Source organism: Adiantum capillus-veneris, chromosome 3, assembly GCF_014529385.1.
Source record: "Adiantum capillus-veneris isolate H3 chromosome 3, ASM1452938v2, whole genome shotgun sequence".
Classification (NCBI taxonomy): domain Eukaryota; kingdom Viridiplantae; phylum Streptophyta; class Polypodiopsida; order Polypodiales; family Pteridaceae; genus Adiantum; species Adiantum capillus-veneris.
Window position 1 is genome coordinate 132,413,176 of NC_140933.1, and position 25,181 is coordinate 132,438,356.

At 45.4% G+C, this 25,181-nt stretch overlaps 2 protein-coding genes and 1 pseudogene across 2 annotated transcripts in view; all 3 read right to left on the reverse strand.

Annotated features, from left to right (window-relative positions):
- Positions 1–25,181, reverse strand: part of LOC147461733 (F-box protein SKIP1-like) — a 70,594-nt gene that overhangs the window by 42,962 nt on the left and 2,451 nt on the right. The gene's annotated exons all lie outside the window — the stretch shown is intronic.
- LOC147461734 (uncharacterized) lies at positions 9,389–10,250 on the reverse strand. Its single transcript, XM_086501723.1, has one exon. The coding sequence runs from the start codon at positions 9,885–9,887 to the stop codon at positions 9,450–9,452; it is 438 nt and encodes a 145-aa protein (XP_086357849.1). The 5' UTR covers positions 9,888–10,250; the 3' UTR covers positions 9,389–9,449.
- Positions 10,002–19,516, reverse strand: LOC147461735 (uncharacterized; annotated as a pseudogene).

The following is a 25,181-nucleotide window of genomic DNA, read 5'->3' on the forward strand; positions in this document are numbered from 1 at the left end:
TTGTGCCCATATTCTCAAACAAGCCTCTCCAGAACAAACTTGTCATGCGTGGATCACGGTCGCTAACAATCGACTGTGGCATGCCATGATACTTGAAAATATTGCTCATAAACAAGCGTTCCATCTGATCTGGCTTTATCTTCTTCCTGACAGGAATAAAATGAGCCTGCCTTGCTTTGTGACACAATCTGCCATACATCATCATGAACCCATCTTTGAGAAAATAGTGTTCATGACGTTGTCCATCCATTAGGTGCTCGAAGACCCTTGCAAAATCTTCATCATTTGCATACTGTTCCCTCATATCATCAACTTTATAATGATAAGGAATTGACACAGCTGAAATTTGTGGCTTCCTTGACAAGGCATCAGCCACAACGTTCTTCTTGCCTTCCACATGCACAATCTGAAGATGGAACATGGACAAGATATTTGCCCATCGCATATGCTTCTCAGATACTGCCTGTGTCAAGAAGTATCGCAAGGTCTGATGATCCGTTTGGACAACGAAATATGCACCTAGCAGGTAGTGTTTCCAACTTAAGAGTGCATGAATCACGGCCTGCAGTTCTTTTTCATAGACTTGCATAGTCTTTTCTGGCCCTTGCAAGATTCTACTCTCATAGGCTACTACCCTGCCATCTTGCATTAGCATTGCACCAATGCTACTATCGCAGGCGTCACACTGGACCACAAATGACTTCCTAAGATCTGGCAACACAATGACTGGATCTGAAGTCATCTTTTCCTTTAAGAGATTAAATGCTGAAATCTCTTTCTGTGTCCATCTAAAGGTGACTGCCTTCTTTTGAAGAGCATGTAAAGGTGAAGCAATCTCAGCGAAATTTCGGATAAACCTTCTATAATAGGAGCATAGTCCCAAGAAACTTCGGACATCGTGCACCGTCTTCAGATCTGGCCATGACTTGATTGCTTCAACTTTTGCAGGATCCATTCTGACACCATCCTTTGAGACAATGTGTCCCAGAAAGTGGATCTCTTCCAGGAAAAATTCACTTTTCTTTGCATTGATGAGCAACCTATGACTGCGTAGCTCTTCGAACACAATGGCCAGGTGATGCCTATGCTCCTCTTCATTCTTTGAGTAGACTATCATGTCATCAAAGAATGTACCAACAAACTGCTGGTGTGGACGGAAAATTATGTCCATCATCCTATTGAACGTAGCAGGAGCATTTGTGAGACCAAAGGGCATCACTAAAAATTCGTAAAGGCCAAACATCGTTCTAAAAGCAGTCTTGTGCACATCCTCTGATCTAATTCGGATCTGATGGTACCCACTCTTTAGATCTATCCTGCTAAACATAGCTGCTCCTTCTAATTTGTCCATAATATCATCAATTCTAGGTATAGGGAACCTATTCTTGATGGTATTCTTGTTCAGTGCACGGTAGTCGATGCACATACGCCATGAGCCATCCTTTTTCTGCACCAACAACACTGGAGAACAGAATGGAGATGAACTGGGCTGAATCAGCCCCTTGTCTAACAGCTCCTGTACTTGGCTCATTATCTCTTTCTGCTGAGCCACGCTAACCCTGTGGCTTATTTGGTGGGCTACTGCCTGGCACCAAATCTATAGCATGGTCCTCGGGTCTCTCTGGCGGTAATTGAGACGGTAATGAATCGGAAAAACAGTCGCTATACTGTTGTAAAAACATTGACCTTTCTTTATCCAGCACAGATAAATTTGATTCATCACAATCTGACACTTCACGTGGAAAAACCAAGTACGCAGAAAGATGCTTTTTCATTACAGAAGTAATAGCAAAAGCTGATACAGTGGGAATAGACTCCCCTTTAAGCTTTACATCCAGAATGTGAGTCTTTCCCATGCTCTGTACAGTAATCTTTTTGTTGTAGGCATCCATGATTCCCTGTACACGAAATAACCAAGGAATACCTAACAACACGTCACATCCGTCCAGTGGCATGATGTAAAATTCTTCAGCATCTACATAGGACTGGATATGTAGGCGCAACTTTCCGATGATGGGTGTCACAGCCTCTGTATGGCCAGGACATGCCAAACCTGCCTCTGCTGTATACCCCATCTCTTCAGGTCTGATTCCCAACTTTGAAGCCAATTCTAGGGAAATGAAGTTGGCTTTGGCACCTGGATTAAAGAAGATAAGCATTGTTTGATCCCTGACCTTTCCCCATGCTCTGCAAAGCTCACTTGCATCTGAATTTGGCTTGTCGCCCACCATATCTGGCACTAGACCAGCCATGGGCTTCTTTCCTTTCCTGTCCTCCTTGTCTTCAGAATCAGCTGGCCTTTTCTTTGTAGGACAGTTGTAAGCAATGTGGCCAGGCTGCTCACAGATAAAGCATTTGTTCTCTGACCTCGGGACCTTCTTTTGCTCTTCCGACTTGCGAGGAAAACGTCTTTTCCATTTCTTTGCTGGTCCCTTTTCTGATTCAGCCGTAGCTTTGCCTTTCCCTGCGTGGGCTGGCTCCTGAGTCCCTTTAGGAACCTCATTGGGAACGTGCTTCTTTGCTGAATTTTTCTTGGCTGATCCTTCCTTGACACCAGTATTGAATTCACAATCTTCTCCCTTGAGCAAACCATTGCCAGTGTTTGCTACCTCGATGAGCTGCGTCAAAGTAGTGACTTTGGTCTTCGTGCAGTACTTTCTCAATCCTTTGCGTAGGCCACAACAGTATTTTTCAATCTGTTCTGTCAATGGCACAAACCTATAGGAAGTTACTGGAAGTAGAGCTTTCTAAAACTTCCGATTGTAGTCATCCAGATTCTTGCAAGTAGCAGCATTAAGTTGGTGCCATTCTGTCATGACATCTGCTTCAAAGTCATCAGATACCCATGCTGCTGCAAAAATCTGCTTGAAGTAAATTCATGTGGACGGAGCTTGCCCTTGCAGCAATAAAGTTGTCCACCATTGTCCCGCATGCCTTGTCAAGAAAGTGGCTGCCTTGCGAACCTTTGAAGCCTCTGTAAAGTTTCCCCCTGCATAGGCCTTGTCAAATTGCTGGAGGAATGAAAGAGCCTTCTTCCTGTCATCAAACCCTGTAAAGGTCGTGAATGACACACCTTTGCCACCTTTGTACGGAGTTGGCCTCTCCAACGGCATTAAGTTGTCATATGGAAGTGACTGAAACATGGGAACACTGTTAGGGTTCAGCTGTGTTCCTTGACCGCAATTAAGTTGACCTGGAAATGCCATATTTGGCTGTTGATTTGTAATTCCAGCCATACCAAAATTTGCATGTGGCATCCCAAATTGGCCCTGAGTGCTTTGAAACCCTGGTAGCATGCCCGTGACACCATACATGGGGTTAGGCATCATTGTTTGAGCACCCCCGAACACAGTTCCTGGCGTGTAAAACTGATTTCCAAGTGCATGACCAGCCATGCTCTGGAATACGAATCCACCTCCAAAATAGCCAGGGTGTACTGAAGGTGGTGGGAAGACTTGTTGCATAGCCTGTAGGTTGCTTCCCTGCCCATTAGAACTAGCTATAGGCTGCTGAAAAGTGGCTGGCTAAACTGGTACAGCTTGAAAGACTGGCATCTCAACCACCTGTTCTTGCACCTTAGGCACAGGTTGTGGAGACTGCATGTTCTCCGTCAAGTGTACATGTGTTTCCATTGACTCTGCAGTATGAATCACCTGTGTTCGAGCCTTAACAGGCTTTTGAATATGATCCACTGACCCAACTTGCTGAGACGGAAGAGAAGGTTGCAGAAAGGCTAAAAACCTCGGGTTCTGCATTACTTGTGTGAACATAGCCACAGCAGTAGCCAACTGGGTCCTGAATATATCATCTTCAGTCTGTGGTGGTCTTGAAGACTCACCCACTTCATGTGTCTGTTGACCCTGCGAAGAGGAAGCCTCTTCAGTCACATCATCTGGTCTGTCAACCATAATTGCAATTTCCTGTGTTTGGTTGTTAGGTGCAGCGGAATGATTGATTGCGCTTTGCTCAAGATGAGTGCTCCGAACTGTGCTCAAGGTTCCTTTTAGTTCTTATGGAAAGAAGAGCCTTCCGTTCGTAATGGAAAGTGCTATGATCACAAACAAATGAATAGACACTGTGCGTGCAAGTGTATGAGACTGAGAGATAGAGAGAGAAGAGAGATGACACCAGAGACGTAAAACCCCCCTCCGAAGGCCCCACTCTCGTCGGCGAGAGTGGTCTACTTATTGATTGCACAAAGTGGTACCTTGCGGATGCAATGGACTGATGCACCTTGGGACTATGCCGATGACGACGACGATGATGACGATGACGACTTTAGGGCTGAAATCTGTGGTCTTCGAACTGATGAAAATCTGCAAATCTTTGGGCTGTTTTTGGTGGCTGAAAATACATGTTTTGGCTGCATTTTTGTGGGCTGAAAATGAGGTTCTTCTGCAACCAACTAGGGCTGATTCTGCTGCTGTCCCATAGGGCTGAAAACGCTGCTATTCTGATGTGGCAATGGCTGAAAACCAAAAACGCTGATCAGCCTATTGAGTGTTAGTAAAAACGCTGGCTATTTGGGAAGCTCGCGATCATAGGAGAAAATGCCAGGGCTGAGTATGGCGATGATGCAAGGGCTGAAAACGCCAAGGGAACTGGGTACTGCTGATGATGCGGGAACTGCTAGAAACAAAAAACGCTAGGGTGCTTGAGGGTGTGGCGAGGATGGGGGAATCAAAAACGCCAAGGGTTCTTGCTTGGGTTCTGCTGAGAAGGTGCCTATTGAGCATGTGCTCCTGCTGCCTCTTCTGCCATTTAGTGCTAACTTGGGTTTGCTTATATAGAAACTTAGCAAAATTGCCCTACCTACTTTTGTTGGAAAGTCACTTAAAAATAATAAGTGAAAATCCCAATAAATAGGAAAATAGGCTAAATGCACTGGAAAATTCCCCTAACTGATGCGAATGGATTTTGATGGGAACTCCGATGATCATGATGTGTGCAACCGGAGGATATGCATCTATGCTAAGTGACTGGGCATGCACGGTCTACGAATAGACTCACAAAAGTGTCAGATCGCTGCTAATCTAACTTGATCGGACTGACTGAACCCTGCTGTGGTGTAGCTTGTCCACGGACACATAGGGTTGGGATGTGTCACGTGACACTGGTCTATGATCCCCTGTGTCTTCAAGCCCAAACTGACCAAGGCTCACTTCTATGGGAAAAAGTGATTTAATCCAGGCGATGGAACCATGAAACCGGCCTGTACTAAGGGCGGTAGACCTTAGACTTAAACCTTATTTGCTTTCACCCATTTAATTTGTCGCCCACTTTACCTGTACTTTCAAGACACAACAAAGGGGAAAGGGATACAGGCTACTAGAATGCACCTGTATGAGAAGACCGACACCAGATTGGCCCCTAACTTAGGCGCCCCTTTCGGTATTTCTTTATTGTTTAAAAGAGGGAATAAACGTTGTGGTTCCCTACAAGCTGCCCCGCACAAACTTGGCTGAATTTCAACTGTTCCGGCCCGATTTCGGCAGCATAATTGTACTAGGACCCTCCACAATCAATATTCCCACGCATTGAATGACTTTCCCGACGCATACGTGCACTTTGCAAAACCTTGCGAGAATCTGCAGCACGCTGAATTCTCTGTTTTCAGCCCGAAAATGCGCCAGATCACCTGTACAGCGGTCCCCTCGCATCCCCGAACCTCCTGGGGTTATTAGAGTCCGTTTAGGGCCAAAACCCTAAACCTGCAAAAATACACAGTAGGCTGTAATTTACTGTTTCAGGCTCCGTTTCGCATGCCGATCGCATCCGTAGCAAGTCCTCGAGCTCCCGCACCTGTAGGGCTACTTGCCCTTTGAATCGGACGAGATTTCGGACGTGAAACCTCTCCGAATCACTTGTACCTGCGGGGGATTAGCCGCTAGCTAATCCAGTACCTGTAAGAGGCTCTTGCCTCGGCAATCGCGCATGAACCCACACAACTGTACATTGGTCAATTGAAAAACCCACTAGTGGGGCATAACAATAGGGGAGAGAGAGAGCAGTGCGTAGCGTGCAAGGCATCACTCCTGGCACCGCACTGTACATAAGAGGGAAAGGAAGCACTCCATAGCTCTTAACCTGTGACAAAAACTGCAAATGAGTCCCTCCCTCCTTCAAATTCAGCGCCACTTCTTCATGCATGAGGAAAGTGCACAGAAATGTGCCACTTGGCACATTTACAGCCTATTTCCCGTTTCGGGGTTGCCGTCTAAAAATCTCCCAACCGGTTTCCCGGTTGACTTCACGGCAGAGTAATAAAATGTTCCCCTTGTCATTCCGGAGGTAATGACGCAAACACATTTTCAGGTCCCAAAATAGCAGTTCCCTAAATTTTAGGAGATGCTGCCATTGTATCTTTTTAGGTCATCTGACCCCCTTTGTACACTGCAGCCACACCTAGAATTGAAATGTAGCCTCTGTAGCAAAGGATTCCACTTTGGCTAGTCAATGACCCCACTTTGGCTAACCATAGTCCTTGTCCAACCTTAGTGCTCTCTTGCCCTCAGGCCTGGACTCCTCTGAACAGTTCCACACTAGCTATGCAATGCAAGGCAGTTAGATTTCCCGAGGGGTGTTTCCAAAAAGTGAAAGTAAATAAATAATAAGAAAGAAATCAACAAAAAGGATAGATAGTAGTCACACGCTGGTGACACCCATCAAACCAATTCCAAACCTAAATCAACCATCAAACAAGAGAAAAAACACAAAAGACCAAGCAATAAACAGGTAGAACACGCAAACATATACGCGCACACACCTCAACCACGAGCAGACATGCAAAACGCACTCACTTCAAGCACATGCATCGATGAACTCTCCATACGATCACCATCGAGAACATGTTTCCAATACCTAGGATCGATAATAGACTTGACATATTACATGTTATACTTGTTTTAGTAGAATCGAACTCAAAAGTGGCTATCATCAAATCAACATCGCTCTTGGAGATGCACTCAAGGTCGCCTTCAGCTTACCCACTAGATTGTACGAATATTTGGTGAGGCCTTTCTGCCTCTCGAACGGTCCTGCAACGTGTTGGAAATAGGGTTGCAGGGGAACACTTGACTTGGAGACGATGAAGAAGCTCAAGACACACAATAGAGAGTAGTATTGCTTAGTGCACACGGCGCACCTGCTGAGGCAGTCAAATCATCCCAGAACCGACCCCCTTCAAAACTTCATTAGCTCATAACTTGGCCATCTGGACCCCGATTGACAATCTGAAAAGACCAACACGCTCCATGAATCGAACACTTCAAATCCATCCACTCTCCCCAGCTCTCATTATCCATTTGCACTTGTCCAAAGCACCTCCCCCTTCAAACTGCAATAACTCTCACCTTGTAGCTCCGATTGAGGAGCCGTCTGGACCATCCTAAAGAACACTCAAAGGACCACATTCCGCTACACGATTCCAGCACTTGGGAGTTGGGACACCTTGAGCTATCAATCTGTTTAGCCCATCATAAAGCCTTTCTCGACTAAAAAACCACCATAGACATACATTTCCAGGTCTCCTTAGCAGCCCTCGATCTTCACACCTGCTCTAGCACCTTGGCATGCTCCTGTAAGCATACATACCCATGCCTCTGCCCACTTCTAGCCTCGACCATCTTTCGTTGCACCAACGTGTGTGAAAAGACTAGTCAAGTACTCCAAAGACCCGAAGTTTGCGAAACACGATAAGATTTATTAGAGATGGCAAGAGGCCATTAATTCTCCTCTCAAGTCAAGAAGCTGAGAGACAAGCCGAGTGCAGAAAAGTGGAAATTGTACTCGCAGAAAGAGCTGGACAAAGCTCTTGAAAGGAAGATGAACCAGATAATGAAAGGCTTGAAGCACTCTCAAAAGAAAAGGAAATCAGTGAATTTCCTCGGTTATTTGGACCGGAAGTTGACTTTCGAGGTGGCAAGCAGATTCAAAAAGCGTGCTCATTCCAAGGATGACCCGGATTTTTCTTGGTCTTTCGAGAATTCCGACAAATCGTTGTCCTCTAGTTCCAATGAGAATGAAAAAGGCAAAAGAAGTGAAGAAAAAGTAAGAAAGCACATTTCTGAAGACGTCTAGAGGGCATGGGAGGCCATCTCGCAATTCAGAGGAGGAGAGCTCGTCCTCTTCTGACAGTGAACAAATGAGCAAGAAGACCAAGAAGTTCAAGGAAGGGGGGCGGGCCATCAGGTTTGACAATTTTTCAAGCTACCAAGACACTCATCGGGCCCTTGAGTTTATACAGCAGTTTGACATCTCCTTCTCAAGAGGTCAATTCTCGAAATGCTCCAAGGTACTAAGGGCAACATCTTACTTAAAACTAAATGCACAGACATGGTGGTCTACTCTGCTGCTACGCAAACGCACCTACGACGTGGGTAAAATTCAAGAGCATTTTCATATCAAACGAATATGAAGTTGTCATCACAACCTAGCATCATCTAAGGATGACTAAGAAAGACACGATGGATGACTACTGCCAGAGGTTTTGAGATACTTATTTGCCAATGTCCTCATTTCAAACTTTAAGGGACCAAATTGAGCGGTTTTGTTGTGGTTCGACAGTATTGTCTAGAATAAAAGTCTGACTCTATTTAGAGACTTATGGGACGTGCTAAGCAAGGATTTGGTATGCATGTCAGCTCATTGACTTATCCTACGGACAGGACACTATCCACCTCAGCACAGCAAGAGTTTTCCAATGAAGAGAATGAATCAGGGGAAGTAGATGACAACTCATCACAGGATTCTGGAGCAGTAAGAGAATCAGATGGTAGCACATCCAAGGGTTTCGACAAACTTAGGGAACCAGATGCAACTTCATCAGAGGATTTCAAGAAGAAAGGGGAACAGATGGTCGTGCATCTCAGGATGCCGCCGACTGAGACTGATGTGCCAGCGGACAGGGGAGGCCACCAAGGCTACCCACAAGTCCCACGGCACAAGGAAAGAAAATAAAGGGAATCAGTTCATAGATCACAGAATTCCACAGATTCAGATTGAGGTGCCAAGGACAAGGAGGCTAGCAGAGCTACCAACAGGTCGCAGGTAGGGTGGTCTCGTACGGTCACGTACGTTTTGTCCACGTACGAAGACGTACGGTACTCATCGAACTAGAAAATTTTATGTCGTACGACATGGTTACGTACGTTCAAAAATAAAAACACGCAATTCTTAACCCTAGATTTTACACTTGGGACAAATAGACAATTGATTATCACATTGGACAAGAAAGCAACTTGCAAGTGCCAAGTGCCGACACTCAAGAGTTGAGAATCAAGACAATGAGACACAATGGGCATGAACTGCGAATCGCATTACATATGTCATAAATCAAAAAGCTAAGTTGAGATTTGATAATCGAGATGATACAAAAAAGTAGGCCTTTTAAGCCTCAATCGTGCAAAAAGTGGAAGTAGGGTCAAAAAAGATATGAGAGACACTAAATTCTAAGAGCTTCCTCCGCTCTCATCATCATCATCATCTTCCTCTTGTGAGCTATGCTCATCGATGTCATCTTCATCCTCACATGAATCGGATTGTGGTGTGTCATAATCTCCCTCACTAAGGAGATTTCCCTCCTCGTCATACTCCGGCTCTCTAGGGTCCATAGTGTTGGATCTACGAATAGGCACATCCTCCAAAACAGAGGCCGCCGCAATGGAGCCGCTTCCCGAGCCTCGCCGCACATAGGTTGTAGGAGTAGTAGCCTCCATCTCACGCCCACGGCCACAAGCATGGGAAGCTCTTGCACCTCTACCTCTTGTAGCCGAAGGCATAGGGACTCCACGTACAATGACCCTCTTGCGTGATCGTGTGCGAGAAACCCGTCGGTCAATCTCCTCTAGCTCCAAGTAGAGCTCACGGAAAATTTGCTCCTCCGTCATATCACGCTCTTTGTTGACACTTTTGAGAGTATCAATTGAGAGCTTGCAATCATCAACATTGACCTATTTGACAAGTTATAGAAAAGTTCAAAAGAGTCAAGACTCAAGACAAAGTTAGCACATGTGAATTGGAATGCAAAGCCATAGCCCATATGAGTCAAGAAGCAAGTGTGTAGAAAGAGGGTTTACTTGTCTAGCCATAGGCATCTCATGCATGGAGCGCAACATTCGGAGATTGGAGCGACAATAGATGAGCCGCTCCAATTGCTTTGTTGACAGTTTGTTGCGAATTTTGGTGTGGATAAGCGAGTATGCGGACCGATTTCGCTCGCATGCACCGGATGAGCAATCCTATATTATATTCAAAAGATAGTATGTAATATAATTCATGAGAGAGAGAGAGAGAGAGAGAGAGAGAGAGAGAGCGCCAGGGCCCGAGGCTTAAGAGGGTTTACTTGTCCAAGAATCCTTAATGCAACTCTTTGAGGGTGAGGCAATTGGTACCCGAAGCTCTCCCACCAAAAAAGAGGCTTCACCAAGGACTCCCTCTTCCAACATATGGTGGAAGTAAAAGCCGTGCCTCTTTGGTCTCCATAGTTGATTAGCTCTTGAAGGAATGCGCCGTGATGATCTTCCGAGAGGGCCTTGGGAAGGAAGTTGCGGCTCTCTTCTTGTAGCATTTGGTTTGTGAAAATATCCGGCTTCTTGTAGGCCGGATGCAAGAGAGCCGCAAAGTGGTGAATGGGCCTCTTCATAAAATCCCATCTCTTTTGGAAAAGAAAGAGGATATCATCTTTCTTGGGGGAATCTTCAAAGACATCACTACAAAAAGAGAGAGAGAGACAGAGAGATAGGTGAGGCATAGTGCAAATTAGCAAAAAACATATTGTCGACTTGAGAATGGAGAGCAAAGGAGATATCGTGTCCCATCGGGTGGACCATCAAGAATGGTTGATGCCTCTATTTCCTTGTATGCCTCATCCATGAATGGAGAGCAAAGGAGATACCGTGTCCCATCGGGTGGACCATCAAGAATGGTTGATGCCTCTATTTCCTTGTATGCCTCATCCATGAAGTGGTGAAGAAGGCCTATGGTAGATCCCTCCATGTCGACTTGAGAATGGAGAGCAAAGGAGATACCGTGTCCCATCGGGTGGACCATCAAGAATGGTTGATGCCTCTATTTCCTTGTATGCCTCATCCATGAAGTGGTGAAGAAGGCCTATGGTAGATCCCTCCATGTCGGTCATTCGGAGCACTCTGTAGATGGGCAAGATGGCTACCACAAGACCCTTCACCTCTTCTCAAAATTCTTCTTTGAGGGAAAGCCGTTGGATGGCCTTTGCCTCTTGTGAGGTTGCCGAGTTCTCTCCTTCACACCATTGCTTGAACTCATCGGACACCATGGTTTTTTGCACTTTGTTTTGGACACCGTAAAGGCGCTCAAGAAGAAGCCACATAGAGGCAAATCGTGTTGCCGAGGGTTTCTTCAACTCCCTGTCGGAGTACGTGCGAAAAATTGCAAGTATTCTCACCTTAGCATTGATGAAGTTGACGATAGTGAGGGCTTGGGTGAGAATGGCCTTCACCCATTCTAGTTCTCCTATGTCTTCCATGAGAAGATCGAGGCAATGGGAGGCACAAGGGGTGTCACAAAGTGATGACGTGGCTACGGACAGCAGAAACCCTAATTTCTGCCAAAAACCCTAAAATTCTTGCAAACCCTAATTTTTGCCAAAAACCCTAATTTCCGGAATTCGCGGATGCTATTATTAAAAATTTTATAATAAAAAAATTTGATGAGCGACGCAAATTTTGCTTTTTCTCTACGATATGAGAAAGAGAGAGAATGCTTTTGCTTTCAAGTTTTGACTCTCTGTGAGAGAGAGAGAGAGAGAGCAATTGCTTTTGATTTGAAGCTTTTGGGGCTCTGCTCTTGGGCATCCCTTGTAACCTTTAAATTAGCGGTGAGGGCCTCACTTCTCAGAGCATCTAGACGCAGAGTCCGAGAGTGAAACCCTAGCCACTCTCTTGTACTTTGATCTAATTAATATAAAAAGAAATACCGAAAGGGGCGCCAGTCTTTGGGGCCAATATCTCTAGGCACGGAACTCCGCCGGGCCAGTGCAAATCTATTGTGATCTGTGAATTGTTTTGAAGTGGTTATTTGGTGATGTCGCGGTTGATTCTTGACTTGGAGTGTCCAAGTCTGTTACACTGGTATCAGAGCATGGCCGATTTCTCTTCTACAGGAAATCCGATCCCCGAAAAAAAAAAATCCGCGGCACCTATGGATTCAGGCAATGATCAGTCGACTCCCTCTGCATCTGGAGATGCGGGCTGGGATCACAACGAAGATTCAAACAGTATGACCCGCCTCGGCCTACTCAGGCGGAGCAAAGAGAGATGGAGCGTCGTCAATTGATTGGCGATGCAACAAAGATGATGCTCAATTTTGTCAAGGACCCGAAGATGGCAAAATATATGAACCAGACCTCTTTGGAAGAGGTACAGATGGAGTGGCAAAGAACCACAACACCACTCCCGAAACCCTCTCTCAAGAAACCTTCTGCCTCCAAGAAATATACGGAGAAGGAACTGGAGAACGTGGTTGATGCACAGATTGCTCAGCTTTTCGACGTGCAAAAGAAGGACAAAAAGCACGACAAAAAGCAGAAGAAAGGCACTGACTTCCCGGGACATTTGGGTCGTCGGTCGACATTCAACAAGGCAAAGAAACTGAAGAAGCGCGTCAAGTTTGAAGGCTTACCTAGTTCTTCTTCTTCTTCTTCTGACAGTTCTTCTAGCTCTTCAGACTCGAGCGAAGAAGACCGAAAAAGCAAAAAGCGAAGTAAGAAACAACGCTTCGGAAAGGGCAAGAAAAAGGCAAGGAAGTCTAAGTCTCGCCTAGTGAGTAACACTTCTACAGAGGACTCGTCTACGGACAGTTCAGACTCTGACAACGGAAACTTTTATGCGAACAAGAAGAATTTTTACAAAGCCAACCGGTATGACTTTCTTGAAGATAAAAGCAAGAAAGTCCGAGAGTTTAAGGAAGGTGGCCACTCGATCAAGTTTGATACTTTTTCAGGATACTCAGATGCTTCAAAGGCTTTGCAGCAGTTTGACATCGCTTTCGCGGGAGGACACTATTCAGAGCACTCCAAGATTCGGAGAGCTGCCTCTTACTTTAAGAGGAATTCTCGTACTTGGTGGTCCATGCTTCTTTTAAACAAGACTGCACCAGTTAAATGGCTGAAATTTAAGAAGCTTTTTATTTCTTCTTGGTTGACGCAAGAATATGAACGAGATATACGAGCTGCTTGGAACCATCTTCGGATGACCAAGAAAGATACAATCAATGCTTATTGTGAAAGATTCTGGAGCTCTTTTCTACCCGCCTCTTCATTCAAGAAGATCTCGTTCAGAGAACAGATTGAGCGGTTTACCTTGGGTCTACCTACAGAGATCCGAGATCACTGCTTGGAATAGAAGTCAGCTTCTATTCAGAAGTTGATGAGTCATGCGAAGCGGGGCTTTGCCATTCACTCTAGCAGTCTGACCTACCCCACAGATGAGGCCATGACACAACAAGCCGAATAGACTTCTGGGAATGAAAGTAGAAATAAAAAGAGCAACCCAGAGAAAAAGGATGCACGACCCAAGCTTACTCCTGAGGAGAGAGCTCGCTTCATCAGAGAGGGGAAGTGCTTTGGATGCGGGGAACATGGACATATCTCCGCGAAGTGCCCTAAAAAGGCCAGAAAGAACAGAATGATAAAGACGACGAGACAAGCCTGAGAGTTTGAGAGCAGCTGAGGAATGTGGCAGAAAAGGCGGATAGAAAAGCAAAACTGGTACCACATGGCGTGGGACCTGCACCGAATCTAATGAATGAAAGTACAAACTTTGCCGCTTTTGGGGCAAAGTGAAGGATCAGGAAGCTCTTTTGAAGGAGCCAAGGCCAACCTCTTTTCACTTGGAATTGGCGGCTCGATTTGGAATTCAATCGACAGACTGACGCCACAGGTGGAGGTAGTTCGACTGGCACCCGGATGGGATGTTGCCATTACACAGAGCATTGGCAAACTTCGTTTGCAATGACACGGGTGTTCAGGGCACGCGAGTGACGTTCTACTAAGGATCCCTTGGTACCACAAGAACCACGCCGTGGTTGACCACCGGGCCGAGAAAGCGACTTTGATAAATGAAGGGCTTAGAGATTGTACTTGATAAACTTCAGTTTCTTACTCATTCTTTTGGGAGAGAACTGAACGATGGATAAAGGTTGAATATGTTTTGACCTGATCAAAAGAACGCCAAGATTTTTCTCCACACTCATGCCGATTGCTTTTAATAGGGCCTGAAGATCATACCATTGATCTGATACCTGGAAGCACATCACCGAACCGGCCACCCTACCGTGTGAGCCGAGCACAGAATGAAGAGATTATGAACAAAGTGAAAGACCTCTTGAAAAAGGGTCTTGTCCAGCCTAGTATTTCACCGTATTGCTCTCCAGTGTTGTTGGTTTTGAAGAAAGACGGAATTTGGAGAATGTGCATCGATTATAGCACTCTCAACGAAATCACCATCAAGAATAGATTTCCGATTCCTAGGATCGATGATATACTCGACAGGTTACAGGGATCCTCGTGCTTTAGCAGGATTGACTTGAAGAGTGGATATCATCAGATCAGGATAGTGCCGAGAGATGTCTACACGACAGCTTTTCGGACGACTTTTGGGTTATTTGAGTTTTTGGTGATGCCTTTTGGCTTAACCAATGCTCCTGCGACATTTAACCAGATGATGGACAAGATTTTTCGAGAGTACAGGCTATTTGTTGGCACTTTCTTTGACGACATCATTGTTTACTCCAAGAATGAGGCAGAACACAGAGATCATCTGCTTCAAGTCTTTCAGGCATTACGAGATCACACCTTAGTGATTAATGCAAAGAAAAGTGAAGCTTTCCTACCAGAGATACACTTTTTGGGACACATTGTGTCAGCAGTAGGAGTGCAAATGGACCCGGCCAAGATAGAGACTATTCGTGATTGGCCCGATTTGAGGAATGTCCATGAAGTTAGAAGCTTCTTGGGACTCTATTCGTACTACAGGCGGTTCATACGAAAGTTTGCAGAGATTGCTTCCCCTTTGCATATCTTGACACAGAAAGGAGTACCTTTCTCGTGGGGATCCACAGAGGTGACTGCCTTTCAGACCTTGAAAGAGAAATTGACTACAGGACCTGTTTTGACTTTGCCGGACTTGCAAAAGTCATTTGAAGTATATTGTGATGCTTGTGGTCGTAGTCTGGGTGCGGTCTTGATGCAAGAAGGCCATGTCATAGCTTATGAGAGCCGATTGTTCTCTATGCCGGAGATGACAGCACAGGTATATGAGAAAGAGATTTTGGCGGTTATCCATGCTCTTACTCAATGGCGGCATTACCTACTCGGAGCGGATTTTACTGTCTTTACAGACCATCAGAGTTTACACTACTACTTGTCACAGAAGCAGCTTTCGGAAAAAGCAGATGCGGTGGGCTAACATCTTGTCACAGTTCCACTTTCAAATTGTCCATGTGCAGGGACAGAAGAATGTGGTGGCAGATGCTTTGTCTCGGAAACCGTTGGTTCTGGCTATTTCCCCGATACATCATAGGAGCTTCGAGGATATGGTCGATCAATATACCACAGATACAAATTTTGCAGATATTTTCACACGGATACGGGATGGGGAGACAATAGCGGGATACTCCCTTCGGGAAGGCTACTTGATGAGAAAGACTATGTTGTGCGTTACGCAGCCGTTGAGGGATAAGGTTATTACTGAATGCCACTGTCTACCTTTTACGGTCACCGCGGCATTGCTACCACCATGAAAGGGGTAGAGAGATACTTCTTTTGGCCGTGACTCAAAAAGGACGTGGAAGAGTTGTGCGCAGTATGCCAGAAGGTCAAGTTTGACAGGCATAAGATACGGGGATTGTTACACCCTTTTACCCATACCCACCCGCCCCTTGGAAAGTATTGAAATGGATTTCATTTTTGATCTCCCGATTACACAGAATGATCACGATGATTTTCCGATTACATGGCGCGTCTAAGACGATTGTCTCCGACAGAGACCCCAGATTTATGAGTTTGTTTTGGAAGCCAATTTGGGAGAACATTGGCACGCGGTTGCAGTTCTCGTCATCGTTCCACTTGCAGACTGACGGGCAATTTGAGATTGCCAATTCAGTGATTTTAGATTTATTGAAGTCTTGTATCTCAGATCAGAAGACTCAATGGGAAAGATATTTACCTTTGGTGGAATTTGCCTACAATAACACGATACACTCTTCGACGGGGAAGACGCCATGTGCGATTGTTGAAAGTGTTGCGAAGGTTCCATCCTTCCTGAGCACGAAAGATTAGATATCTGAAGCGGATAAATATTCGCAAGATTTGGATATGGCTTTTGCCAAGGTTCGCGAGACTTTGCAGAAGTCTCAAGAATGACAGAAAAAGGCAGCGGATCGCCATCGTTGCGACTTGAAACTGAAGGAGGATGATTGGGTGCTCTTACGTTTTGAGAAGGCATGCCTAAGAAAGAAAAAGGGAAAGGAGAGGCTTTTCCAAAGCTTAGTATGCGATACTACGGACCTTTCCAGATTACTGAAAAGATAAATGATGTCTCCTTCCGATTGAAACTGCCAGATACTCGGAGGATTCACAATGCATTGCATGTGAGTCTCTTGAAACCTATTAAGGTGATGTGCCTGATGATGGGGAGCCTGATGAGCAACCCGCAGTGGAAGAAGACGAGGAGACCCTTGTTCCTGAACAGATTTTGGCACATACGGATACGAAGAAAGGTAAAGTCCGAAGGCGGTTCTTGGTTAAGTTCAAGAACTTTCCTGCATTTGATGCGAAGTGGATGGAGGAGGAGGACCTAGCAGATACTCCTCGGATTGTGAAACTTTACCTCGATGTTTTGGTTTAGCATAGTCTACTCCAAACGGAACCCAGAAATTCAACTTGGCCGAAGATCTGGTGCAGTTGGATGCACAAGAGGGGAGTTACTCCGCTCCTTTGTCAACAGATGCCTTGATTTTGATACTAAAGTCACTGATGGCTCTTTGAGCTTCAGGGATACTGAGAGCTGACACTATTCTACTGGATGACTTTATGAAATGGAATTCCTGATTATGATACCGATTTGTTCTTGACTTCTTGTGAGTGCAGGAACTGATAGACGAAATGACTGCAGCATTTTGGTCTACTTGATCTCGAAAAGACATGGTTGCAATAGGGGTTAGTCAATCGGACATCGATGAGGTCCCGATTGGACCTAGATGTGATTGCTAGCTACATTGCCGATAAATCATGGTCTAAAATCCGAATGAATGTTGGATGTCATGTGATGTCCTGTGATGTCTAGTGATGTCCTGTGATGTCGTGTGATGTGACTGTCGATTTTGTGCATGTGCTAGATGTGTGTTCCTAGTACGTAGGTACTAACAGTCAGTGTCTGCTAAGACGGTTTATGGCTTTTGTCGGTTTTGTAGGCGTAATCGCGATCAATTACAATGCTTTCAAGGGGGGGGTATGTCACAAAGTGATGACATGGCTACGGACAGCAGAAACCCTAATTTCTGCCAGAAACCCTAAAATTCCTGCAAACCCTAATTTTTGGAATTCGCGGAGGCTTTTTTTTTTTTTTAATTGAAAATGATGAGCGTTGCTTTTTCTCTACAATATGAGAAAGAGAGAGAGAATGCTTTTGCTTTCAAGTTTTGACTCTCTGTGAGAGAGAGAGAGAGAGAGCAATTGCTTTTGATTTGAAGCTTTTGGGGCTCTACTCTTGGGCATCCCTTGTAACCTTTAAATTAGTGGTGAGGGCCTCACTTCTCAGAGCATCTGGACGCAGAGTCTGAGAGTGAAACCCTAGCCACTCTCTTGTACTTTGATCTGATTAATATAAAAAGAAATACCGAAAGGGGCGCCAGTCTTTGGGGCCAATATCTCTAGGCACGGAACTCCGCCGGGCCGGTGCAAATCTATTGTGATCTGTGAATTGTTTTGAAGTGGTTATTTGGTGATGTCGCAGTTGATTCTTGACTTGGAGTGTCCAAGTCTGTTACAAGGGGTCCATACAATGTTCTTGTATTCGGCCTCAAGTAGTCGGCTCATGCTAGTGCAATTGGATGCATTATCAGTGATCACTTACACCACATTTTCGGGCCCGACCAACATTAAAGAGAGAAAAATTTAGAACACTTATCAAGAGGGCAAAAAGTAGTAAGTACATACTACACATTGCACAATGCACATTGCACAAGAAGAGGGGACAACTTAAACTCTCACCCTCTTCTATTGCCGCCTTGATGTGCTTGTAGATGAATTTTCCCGTGACCTTCTTGCCTCTTGCTCCCGCATCAACCGCTCTCAAGAAGTAGGTGCCAAGAGGGTATGACACGAGTATGTTAATGATGCCCCTCTTCTCACAATTACTCCACCCATCGGAGAGAATGGAGCACCCATATTTTGCCCATCCGGCTCGCACAGGCTCAAGGGATTTGTCGATTCTTGCCCGCTCTTCGTCGAGCTTCTTGGTGCGCATGTCCGCATAGGATCGACCCGTCCACCCCTCACATGGACCGACGGCCGCAATAGCTTTCACCATCCTCTTCCACCGCTCTAGTCGAAGGATGTTGAAAGCAAGATTACACTCAATGATGGTTAGTGCAATCTCAATGTCCGCAAGCCTTTGTCTCTCTTTGAGGAAAGACAATGGACCGGAGCTCAAACCCACCGATTGCGCGAGAGAGGCTTGCCTTGCTTGCTTTGGAGGACGGCCACTAGCACTTGCCGATGCCTTCTTCTTATTGGTAGCCATTGAGCTTGCCGTCACGTCACCGCTTGCAATGGAGGTAGAGGGAGAAGGGCCGCTTGTATCCTCCTCCGAGTCGGTAACATCAATGTCGAGCGCCACTATCTCCTCTTGGGCTCTCTTCATCCCCACCTTGCGCGTTTTCAAAGGAGATACTTCTTCTTGCACTCTTCCAAAATGTCGTCGGGTATATTGGGACATGGACCGGCTTCACCTCCCATCTTCGTCAAGTGGATGATGAGTCGAGTGGAGGAGGAAGTCATGATCTTGGGACAATACTTGCATGTCCACCTACAAACGTTTCGTTTGTCCCTCACACTCTCATAGGAACGGCAATGATTTTCAAAAGCTTCATGAAGAGGGGGAGGCATGATAGAACACTTGAAAGTTGAGAGATTTAGAGCTTGAAAGTTGAGAGGTTTACGCAATGGAGAGCTTGAGATTTTTTGATAATGGAGAGAGGAGGTGTGAGAGAGGAAGACTCAAGAGGAAAGCTTCATGGAGGAATGGAGAGCTATGAGGGAGGAATGGAGAGCTTGAGAGCTATGAGGGAGGAACGGAGAGCTTGAGAGGCTTAGCAAATTGCAATCTCTCATGACTCATGAGAGAGCTTGAGAATGACTCATGAGCTTGAGCCTTGAGTTGGAACATAATGGAGAAGAAGAGAAAGAGGGCATCCTTATATAGATTTAGAGTGTAGACACTTGCCCTTGAACACAAGAGAGTTAGATGAGAGAGAGAGAGAGAGAGAGAGAGAGAGAGAGGAGAGCCTAATGGAATCCAAGGTCCAAAGCAATGAGAGAGAGGGAGAGGGAGAGAGAGGAGCCTAATGGAATCCAAAGCAATGTGAGAGAGAGAGAGAGAGAGAGAGAGAGAGAGAGAGGAGGCTCAAGGCATGTGGGAGGTGAGGGGGGGGGGGGAGATCCTAGGAGGGATCCTATGCCAAAAGGTAACTTAAAATCCTCCCAAAGAAAAGCGCAGTCAACGGATTTTAAAACCGGTCAAACGGACTAAAAACGCAACGGACGCCATGGCCGGACGAGACGAGAACGGACGCAACCGGACGGAACGTTCCGTCCGACGAACGAAAACAACCCTGGTCGCAAGGCACAAGAAAAAAACAGAAAGGTAAGCTAGGTCCACTAGATAATTTGGTCAAGGGTACCCTTTGGCCCTCGATGCAAAGTGGATAGAGGAGGAGAACCTCGTAAATTCTCTTCAGAGAGAGCTGTACATTGAAGCTTTTGGGTCATTAGTAGTGTCTATGCCAAAAGTTACCGATAAGTCAACAAATTGAATCTGGTGCAGTGCGCAAAGTACAAGAGGGGAGCCACTCCTCTCCTTTGTCACAGATTGCCTAGATTGAATAAAGTCACTAAATTCTCTTTGAGATTTTAGGGGTATTGACAAACTCACAGTATTTTGCTGAATGACTTTATGAATGTATGTAAACTGAATTGGAAATTTCCTTGATTGTTGTGTATTGTCATAGACATGTAGAAAGATGAAATGTCTGCGGCATTTTGTCTGATGTGAACTTAGTGCATCTAGATATCTGTAAGAGATCCACAAGATCTGGATGTGATGGCTAAGTGAATGAGAACTGACTGTGAATTGAATGAGATTCTAGCACATCAAGATGTCTATCTCGATGAGATGACTAGATATTGTTGTGAGTACATCAAGAGTTCAAGAAGGATGAGATGGTTGCACTGTGATCTAGATGCATCAAGAGTTCTGAACGGAATGAGATGGCTAGATTGAATGATTGAAACACGATGTTATCAGTGTGAACTAAGTGTGTGATTTTGTGGACTGCATGCTATGTCAATGTACTGTCTTGTGGCGATGGTCGTGGGCATGGTTTGCTTGAAATGTGAAAACAAAGGGTATAAATCTCATAGTAACAAGATGTAGTAGATTAAGACATCCGTGAAAAGATTAGGAGAGTCTGGATGTGATTGCTAAATGATTACAATGATCATGATTGTATCTAAGACCCTCGACAAAAATGTGATTGATATGCAATTAGAGTACAACTTGATTGTCAACAATGAGGCATGGGAATTGTTGACTTGCCAGAAGACAAACAAGCCTTATCTTGCGTTCACAAAAAGAAGTTTACATCCAGCGATCCTAAGCCTAAGTAAAAGGCTAGACTCATTGCTAAGGGATTCAAAATTTCAAGAAGTAGAAGGATATTGATTTTATAGAAATCTTCTCGCTCGTGGTCAAGATGACTACACTGCACACAGTGCTTGGACTAGTAGCCGTTGAGGACATGGTGATTGTCCAATGGATGTGAAGACAACCTTTGTTCATGGGGATCTTGAAGAGGATATTTACATGACGCAACCCGAAAGTTTTGAATAGCATAACAGGGAGGAGCTTGTATGCAAACTAAAGAGAGCGCTTTATGGTTTAAAGCAGGGTCAAGGCACTGGTATTAAAAGTTAAATGATTTTATGCGGTCCCAAGCATTTAGGAGTCAAGAGGATCACCGCTTGTATACAAGGAAACTGTTGCTAAATTGGCTTTATCTTACAGAAAAATAATTCTAAATGAATTATTGGATTTATAAGTGAGAGGGTTTTCTCGCTTGGAACACTAGGGAAAAAACAATTCTAAATGAATTATTGGAATTTTAAGTGAGAGGGTTTTTCTCACTGGAGACATCCGAGTACAGAGTATTCCTAGTGCGTCATTTAAAGTAATGACAGGAACACTGAGAACGGGAATATCTGTAAGGCCACCAGGAACGGGTACTTCTGATGCGTCACATCGGATGGGTGACAGGGAGCATCGGAAAGAAGTATCCGACCATCCGGGAACGGACATCTCTGATGCGTCATAGGATGGGTGACATGGAGCATCGTGAAGGAGATTGTACCGTAAGTTCGGTAGAAAAGGACTAGGTGATGGGTATTCCTGATGCGTCACAAGGTGGGTGACGGGTGCATCGGAAAGGGAATATCCATAGTCGGGAGGAAATTCCGAACTGTGTTAGAATTGTGCACAAGGAAAAGCAAGCACTTGAATGAAGATGGGTTCAGAGGAAACTTTGAGGAAAAACAGATGCTTTCTGAGAAAGCGGGATTGCTTTTCGGGAAAGCGGATGCTTTCCCGCGAGGAAGTCTATGTCTGCATTGCAACTGTGCATGTGATTGCATCCACGGACGCCTGGGAAGTGCTGCGAAAGCATTGTTTTTAACTTATAAGGTTTTATTGAGTTTTTGGACAGGTTCATACTATTTTTAAAATACGCCGGCCGCCCACTTAATAAGTGGGCAGCCATCTGATAAATAAGGCAACAGATCAGCCAGCGTTTTCTCTCTCTCTTTTTCTGGCAGAACGGGAAAAAAAATGAAAAAAAATTGGAAAAAAAAAAAAAACGGCCGCGATCTCTACACGAGCAGCTATTCGTGCCCGTGGCTAGGAGCTATAAAAGCATCACATGCCCTCACTCAGAGAGGAGGACCAATCTTTGCAAGGAGGAGATGCTACTGTAGATTTCAGCCGTAAAGAAGACGTTGCCAGTGATGCCCATGGCTACCCCAAGTGTACCAGATGTCGTCAAGACCCAGTGCACGAGTTCCTTCGCGAAGAAGTGCCCATGAAGCGTGTTTCCATCGCGACAAGTTGCTGTTTTTCTCTGTTTTCAGCCCATAAACGTCGTAGACGGGGCTGATTAACGAGAAGGAACCCGAGAACACACCTCTTTTGTGTGTAGGATTGGAAGAGAGGATTTTTCTATGTAAAGATCTCTTCCGAGGAATTGCTTTTCGAGAACGGAGTTGCGTTTCGAGCGTCGAGACTTTGAAGGTAACGTTTTTCATGTTATGATCTTTGAGTATTTGATTGCAGGTGTACTTCCTCTTCGTGAGGGAGTAGGAGCAGAGGAAGGCATGAGCCTCTGCAGGAGAAAAGCGCTCTGAGGAACTAGAGCCAGATCAGCCCAAGGGTTTCGTACCCGAGTTTGGGAAGAAGATCCACGGATCGGAGAGAGGTAGTCTCTCAAGTTGCGATCCGGAAGTTGGGATTCCCAAGTAAGGACTTCGTGTCCGGGAAAGCAGAGTTGTTCTGCGGGAAGAGGACTCTGGAAAGAGAGTTAGAAAGAGTTGCAGGGATGTCATGCCCTGAGTCTGGAAGGTGAGATCCAGAGGCGAGAACCTTGGTTCTCAAGGATTTGGAATAAGGAACGGAAGTTCCTTGGAATAGGGTTTTGCCCTAGGAATCGGAAGCTGAGGCTTCCGGGAACCATCAAGTCTTATTCTAGAACGAACGTGGTAATACGTTCGGTTCAAGTGCTTGTATAGACTTCTCCTCAGTAATAAAGATACTATTACGGGGGGGGACCAGCCCATCTTCTGTCCCCAGTACTGTGTCGATCTTCTCACTCTCTATCTCTATCTCTCTCTCTATTTATTTCTCTCTATATCCTCTGGCTTCAGTAATAAGTGATAAATCCTATTTATCCGAATGTATTTTATATTGTTATGCGCTCCCGTTTGTGACAGAAACTCAGTGACGGTTCATTGATCATTCTCATCTTATATGTAGATGTCATGCTCATTGCAGGAAAGTTCACTAAGAAGATAGTCAAAGTAAAGCAAATGTTGAGCAAAAACCTTGCTATGAAAGGTTTGAGCGAAGTAAATTATTTTCTTGGTATGCATATCAAGAGAGACAGGAAAATGGGTATCCTTGAGTTGTCTCAGGAATCTTATATCCACAAGGTCTTGCACTACCATCATAAGCAAGGAAGACTTTCCCAAGTCAAATGTTGAGAGAGTAGAAATGGCAAGTGTGTCATATTCTTCAATGGTAGACAACCTTATGTACATGTAACCGGCCTGTACAATCCAAAAAGGGCGGTAGACTTTACTTTAAACCTTGATTTAGCTTTCACCCATTATTAGTCGTCTATTTTACCTGTACTTTCAAGACACAACAAAGGGGAGAGGGATACAGGCTGCTAGATTGCACCTGTATGAGTAGACGGACACCAGATTGGCCCCTAACTTAGGCGCCCCTTTCGGTATTTCTTTATTGTTCAAAAGAGGGAATAAACGCTGTGGTTCCCTACAAGCTGCCCCGCACAAACTCGGCTGAATTTCCACTGTTCCAGCCCGATTTCGGCAGCATAACTATACTAGAACCCTTCACAGTCAGTATTCCCACGCATTGGCCGACTTTCCCGACGCATACGGGCACTTTGCAAAACCTGGCGAGAATCTGCAGCACGCTGAATTCTCTGTTTTCAGCCCTGAAAATGCGCCAGATCACCTGTACAACGGTCCCCTTGCGTCCCCGAACCTCCTGGGGGTATTAGGGTCTGTTTAGGGCCAAAACCCTAAACCTGCAAAAATACACAGCAGGCTGTAATTCACTGTTTCGGGCTCCGTTTCGCGTGCCGGTCGCATCCGTAGCAAGTCCTCGAGCTCCCGCACCTGTAGGGCTACTTGCCCTTTGAATCGAACGAGATTTCTGGCGTGAAACCTCTCCGAATTCACCTGTACCTGCGGGGGGGGATTAGCCGCTAGCTAACCCAGTACCTGTGCAAGAGGCTCTTGCCTCGGCAATCGCGCATGAACCCACACAACTGTACATTGGTCAAATGAAGAGCCCACTAGAGGGGCATAACATACTGCCAAAGGGGAGAGAGAGGGCAGTGCGTAGCGTGCAGGGCATCACTCCTGGCACCGCACTGTGCATAAGAGGGAAAGCAAGCACTCCATAGCTCTTAACCTGTGACAAAACTGAAAATGAGGCTCTCCCCCTCCTAAATTCAGCGCCACTTCTTGTTGCAAGAGGCAAGTGCACCAGAATGTGCCACTTGGCACATTTACAAGCATTTTCCCGTTTCGGGGTTGCCGCCTAAAAATCTCCCAACCGGTTGCCCAGTTGACTTCACGGCAGAGTAAGAAAATGTTCCCCTTGTCATTCCGGAGGTAATGACGCCAACACATTTTCAGGTCCCAAAATAGCAGTTCCCTAAATTTTAGGAGATGCTGCCATTGTATCTTTCTAGGTCATCCGACCCTCTTTGTACACTGCGGCCACATCCAGAACTGAAATGTAGCCTCTGTAGCAAAAGATTCCACTTTGACTAGTCAATGACCCAACTTGGCTAACCATAGTCCTTGTCCAACCTTAGTGCTCTCTTGCCCTCAGGCCTGGACTCCCTCTGGACAGTTCCACACTAGCTATGCAATGCAGGGCAGTTAGATTTCCCGAGGGGTGTTTCCAAAAAGTGAAAGTAAATAGATAATAAGAAAGAAATCAACAAAAAGGATAGATAGTAGTCACACGCTGGTGACAGTACACACAAGGCCACACATTGCATTTGCGATGGGAGTGGTTCATCGATATATGGCTAATCCTAGCAAGTAACATAGAATAGCAATG

Bases quoted from the DNA above. Each gene is read 5' to 3' on its own strand.
- LOC147461734 (XM_086501723.1), bottom strand. From the start codon at position 9,887: ATGACGGAGGAGCAAATTTTCCGTGAGCTCTACTTGGAGCTAGAGGAG.